At 55.4% G+C, this 6,000-nt stretch overlaps 1 protein-coding gene across 1 annotated transcript in view; it reads right to left on the minus strand.

Moving 5' to 3' along the window:
• Positions 1-6,000, minus strand: part of LOC146058627 (protein sel-1 homolog 3-like) — an 83,216-nt gene that overhangs the window by 7,444 nt on the left and 69,772 nt on the right. The window contains 3 exon segments of the mRNA XM_083170901.1: positions 2,889-2,976; positions 3,496-3,586; positions 4,717-4,800. Coding sequence (XP_083027027.1) covers positions 2,889-2,976; positions 3,496-3,586; positions 4,717-4,800 — 263 coding nt within the window.

Below are 6,000 nucleotides of genomic sequence, written 5' to 3' on the forward strand. Positions count from 1 at the left end.
TATGTGTGATAAATATTATACTAAAGAACATCTCTAGTATTAGATATTAATATTCCATACAGCATCCAGTGTATAAATATACCATGGAGCACATTAATGTCCAGGGATTCGCACCAATGTTCTGAAGAGTGTGAGATTGTGGAAGGCATTCAGAAACCCCCCTCTAGGAATCCTGCATTTTCCCCCGTAACCCTCTCACTCTGGCAGTGCACGGGGATGGTGATATTACACCTCCACCCCTGAGTACAATTGAATCAACAGTGTATGGTTAAAGTGACAAGGGGCTGGATGACCCTCCGCCCCCTACCAACATGTGAGTGCGCCCCTGTCAGTACAAGGCAGGGATTAGGCGGTAACTAGTGTTATATGAGTGGGCGCTGCGGGTAAGGACTGGTAATACATCACTGCTATGTAGGACCCTGCTTCATTTCTGTAAGAAACCAATACCTGTGCACGATAGACAACATATAACCCTCCCACCAGGGCAGGACTGGCCGTCTGGTACTTCTGTTAAATGCCCTGTTGGTCCGGTCCGGCCACACAGACGAGATTGTGGTTGTGGTATCAAGGATCAAAAGTCATATGTATATAATTGTATGTCTATTAATAATGTGTTTTTCTCCTTTGACTCATATGTTGGGGAAATATGAAATTGCTGAATCCTGCTGCAGTGGGAGGAGTCAGCAGGACGCTAGCCATGGCGACAGGTAACTGGGGCTACCTGAGCACAGGTGTGTCATTCTGTCCGCACACTGGGGCTACCTGAGCACAGGTGTGTCATTCTGTCCGCACACTGGGGCTACCTGACCACAAGTGTGTCATTCTGTCCGCACACTGGGGCTACCTGAGCACAGGTGTGTCATTCTGTCCGCACACTGGGGCTACCTGAGCACAGGTGTGTCATTCTGTCCGCACACTGGGGCTACCTGACCACAGGTGTGTCATTCTGTCCGCACACTGGGGCTACCTGAGCACAGGTGTGTCATTCTGTCCGCACACTGGGGCTACCTGAGCACAGGTGTGTCATTCTGTCCGCACACTGGGGCTACCTGAGCACAGGTGTGTCATTCTGTCCGCACACTGGGGCTACCTGAGCAAAGGTGTGTCATTCTGTCCGCACACTGGGGCTACCTGAGCACAGGTGTGTCATTCTGTCCGCACACTGTGGCTACCGGAGCACAGGTGTGTCATTCTGTCCGCACACTGGGGCTACCTGAGCACAGGTGTGTCATTCTGTCCGCACACTGTGGCTACCAGAGCACAGGTGTGTCATTCTGTCCGCACACCTGGCACCTCTCTCTCTCCGTATATCAGACTCACCGTAGGAGGGCAGGGAACTGCGGCTACCTGAGCACAGGTGTGTCATTCTGTCCCCACACTGGGGCTACCTGAGCACAGGTGTGTCATTCTGTCCGCACACTGGGGCTACCTGAGCACAGGTGTGTAATTCTATCCGCACACTGGGGCTACCTGAGCACAGGTGTGTCATTCTGTCCGCACACTGGGGCTACCTGAGCACAGGTGTGTCATTCTGTCCGCACACTGGGGCTACCTGAGCACAGGTGTGTCATTCTGTCCGCACACTGGGGCTACCTGAGCACAGGTGTGTCATTCTGTCCGCACACTGGGGCTAGCTGAGCACAGGTGTGTCATTCTGTCCGCACACTGGGGCTACCTGACCACAGGTGTGTCATTCTGTCCGCACACTGGGGCTACCTGAGCACAGGTGTGTCATTCTGTCCCCACACTGGGGCTACCTGAGCACAGGTGTGTCATTCTGTCCGCACACTGGGGCTACCTGAGCACAGGTGTGTAATTCTATCCGCACACTGGGGCTACCTGAGCACAGGTGTGTCATTCTGTCCGCACACTGGGGCTACCTGAGCACAGGTGTGTCATTCTGTCCGCACACTGGGGCTACCTGAGCACAGGTGTGTCATTCTGTCCGCACACTGGGGCTACCTGAGCACAGGTGTGTCATTCTGTCCGCACACTGGGGCTAGCTGAGCACAGGTGTGTCATTCTGTCCGCACACTGGGGCTACCTGACCACAGGTGTGTCATTCTGTCCGCACACTGGGGCTACCTGAGCACAGGTGTGTCATTCTGTCCGCACACTGGGGCTACCTGAGCACAGGTGTGTCATTCTGTCCGCACACTGGGGCTACCTGAGCACAGGTGTGTCATTCTGTCCGCACACTGGGGCTACCTGACCACAGGTGTGTCATTCTGTCCCCACACTGGGGCTACCTGAGCACAGGTGTGTCATTCTGTCCGCACACTGGGGCTAGCTGAGCACAGGTGTGTCATTCTGTCTGCACACTGGGGCTACCTGAGCACAGGTGTGTAATTCTGTCCGCACACTGGGGCTACCTGAGCACAGGTGTGTCATTCTGTCCGCACACTGGGGCTACCTGAGCACAGGTGTGTCATTCTGTCCGCACACTGGGGCTACCTGACCACAGGTGTGTCATTCTGTCCGCACACTGGGGCTACCTGAGCACAGGTGTGTCATTCTGTCCCCACACTGGGGCTACCTGAGCCCAGGTGTGTCATTCTGTCCCCACACTGGGGCTACCTGAGCACAGGTGTGTCATTCTGTCCTACACAATGGAGCTAGCTGTGCACAGGTGTGTCATTCTGTCCGCACACTGGAGCTACCTGAGCACAGGTGTGTCATTCTGTCCGCACACTGGAGCTACCTGAGCACAGGTGTGTCATTCTGCCTGCACACCTGGCACCTTTCTCTCTCCGTATATCAGACTCACCGTAGGAGGGCAGGTAACTGGGGCTACCTGAGCACAGGTGTGTAATTTTGCCCGCACACTGGGGCTACCTGAGCACAGGTGGCACACCTGGTACCTCTCTCTCTCCGTATATCAGACTCACCGTAAGAGGGCGGCCGCTCGCCGTGTGTCGATAGGTTGTAATATTTCCACATACAGTCAATCTGCAGGAAGCGGCTGACGAGTCCGTCCTGGAATATATATATCACTGGTTTATACATACGTGCAGCATAACCTGTAAGACCATTACCAGAATACACGATGAGTAACCAATATCGGGGGCGAGATGTGATAGGCTGCGATTTCTGGCGATTTAACGGGAAAGTGCGATCATCACCCTGGCCGGTATTTCATCCATTACTACCCCAGCGGGCGTAGCGGGAGAATATAACAGTGTGCTGAGGGTAGCGTGCCCGAAGCATGGCGAGGGGAGGCCGTACAACAATACGTGTCCATGTAGACTTACGTCGACACAGAAACAAGAAAGACATTTCGACTTTTTTAGTGTTGAACTTTTCCATGTCGACGTAATGCTTGTGTCAACCTAACACACGTTGAACTATTTCATCTGTTGGCCTAGAAACTGTCGACCCTAATGCATGTCTGCCTAAGTTCTGCAGAAGCAATGGCCCATACTCCCGCTGGGCTGTGGAGTGATCACACTATTATGATACATGTAATACAGGCGCCAGTATTAGCGCTAGACTCACCGGGTCCTGCTCACAGAGAACGGCTGCGTTAAACTGAGCGACCTCAAATCCAGTCTCAGCGGCCTGGAGGTTATAGAGAATAGCGCCAGCCCTATAAGAAAGTAATAGGATTCAGGGGGGCAGAGGGCATGGGGTGACTGAGCCAATCAGAGCGGCAGGACAGAGGACATGGGGTGACTGAGCCAATCAGAGCAGCAGGACAGAGGGCCTGGGCAGAGGGCACTGGATGACTTAACCAATCAGAGCGGCAGGACAGAGGGCCTGGGCAGAGGGCACTGGGTGACTGAGCCAATCAGAGCGGCAGGGCAGAGGGCACTGGGTGTCTGAGCCAATCAGATTGGCAGGACAGAGGACTTGGGGTGACTGAGCCAATCAGAGCAGCAGGATAGATGGCACGGGGTGACTGAGCCAATCAGAGTGGCAGGACAGAGAACACGGGGTGACTGAGCCAATCAGAGAGGCAGGACAGAGGGCCTGGGCAGAGGGCACAGGGTGACTGAGCCAATCAGAGCGGCAGGACAGAGGGCATGGGGTGACTGAGCCAATCAGAGCGGCAGGACAGAGGACATGGGGTGACTGAGCCAATCAGAGCAGCAGGACAGAGGGCCTGGGGAGAGGGCACTGGATGACTGAACCAATCAGAGCGGCAGGACAGAGTGCCTGGGCAGAGGGCACGGGGTGACTGAGCCAATCAGAGCGGCAGGGCAGAGGGCACTGGGTGTCTGAGCCAATCAGATTGGCAGGACAGAGGACTTGGGGTGACTGAGCCAATCAGAGCAGCAGGATAGATGGCACGGGGTGACTGAGCCAATCAGAGTGGCAGGACAGAGGACACGGGGTGACTGAGCCAATCAGAGCGGCAGGACAGAGGGCCTGGGCAGAAGGCTCGGGGTGACTGAGCCAATCAGAGAGGCAGGACAGAGGGCCTGGGCAGAGGGCACAGGGTGACTGAGCCAATCAGAGCGGCAGGACAGAGGGCCTGAGCAGAGGGCACTGGGTGTCTGTGCCAATCAGATTGGCAGGACAGAGGACTTGGGGTGACTGAGCCAATCAGAGCAGCAGGAAAGATGGCAAGGGGTGACTGAGCCAATCAGAGTGGCAGGACAGAGGACACAGGGTGACTGAGCCAATCAGAGCGGCAGGACAGAGGGCCTGGGGTACAGGTCATATTAGGGGATAGCCCGGCTCGGGAGAGGAGAGCGGTGCATTATGGGGCATTACCAGGATTGTTCTAGGTAACTGTCCAGGGCTTTCCGTAATACGGCTCCCAGGTGCCCGTTCTGCTCCCCGGCCCACTTAGTCCACCTGGAGGAAAAGGAGAGATAGGATGTTATAGGGGTGTCTGATAACATGGTGGCACATACCAATATGCTTCCCCCGGTTGGCATAGTGTTTAGCATTGCTGCCACACAGCCAGTCCTGAGTTTCATTCCTGACCACTGCACTATCTGTGTGGAGTTTGTATGTCCTTACCCTATTTCCATGGGTTCCCAATGGGTGCTAAGATTTCCTCTCCCAACACACGCTGCTTGTTATCCCTACTGTGTGTGTCCACGTGATGGGGACTATAGGGCCTCATTCAGAAGTGACAAAGGTGCCTTGTATGTCACTAAGGGCCAGATGTACTAAGCTTCACAAAGTGATAAACAGCCAGACAATCAGCCACTAACTAACTACCATTTTACAGGCTGGGATTGAAAAATGACAGGTAGGGGCCGATCGGTTGTTTATTACTCTCCAGTACATCTGGCACTAAGTATTGATGTTCGGTATTTTGCACATGCCCACGGCCCTTACTGCACATGTGCATTAGGGTCCGAGGAGGTGGTCGCAGTACAGCAGCAGACTGTCAGTGATTGACATTCTGATGCCGTTTGGGGGTAACAGCAATGTCTTTTGTGGGGGAGGATGAGGCCAGGATCTCCATCAGGGAACAGAGATTTCCTGGCTTCTTGGTAGCTAGCTGGCCGGCGCGTCCCGATGGCCCGGGTCAGTAATGAAGCAGGAGGCGGGGCGTGTCAGGTGGGCGAGACGAGGCTGACGTCACCGAGCCCTGCCTCCTTAGTGCAGCGGGGAAGGGGTGTGCAGGAGAATTGCCAACCTTCCGGGGGGGGGGGGGGACCCAAGTTTTTGAGAGCCTCCCAGCCATTCCGGGCGGGTAGGCAAGTATGGGAACCGCGTCTGGCATACAGATGTAGCCAGCCTCAGCCAGCCCGACATATCCATAGCGCTGGAGGAGGCTGGCGGGGGCGTGGCTTGCCGACAGGGACGAGCAAGCGGCTCACTCTGCAAGGTGGCAGAGAGTGGGGACCGGGTGCTTCCATGCCCGTCTCCGCTTCAGGGAGACAGTCAGGGAGCGTGGGAGAGACAGGCAGCCGGCTGCATGGCTTCCATCAGAATGGGGCACTCAAGCATCTTGTGTGCGTGCCCCACTCTGTCGGACTCTGGCGGAGGGGCGGGGGACGGTGCATGGTGATTCTATCGCCAGGAGCCGTTCTAATGACA

Source organism: Crinia signifera, chromosome 2 (assembly GCF_055691185.1).
Source record: "Crinia signifera chromosome 2, ASM5569118v1, whole genome shotgun sequence".
Taxonomy (NCBI): Eukaryota; Metazoa; Chordata; class Amphibia; order Anura; family Myobatrachidae; genus Crinia; species Crinia signifera.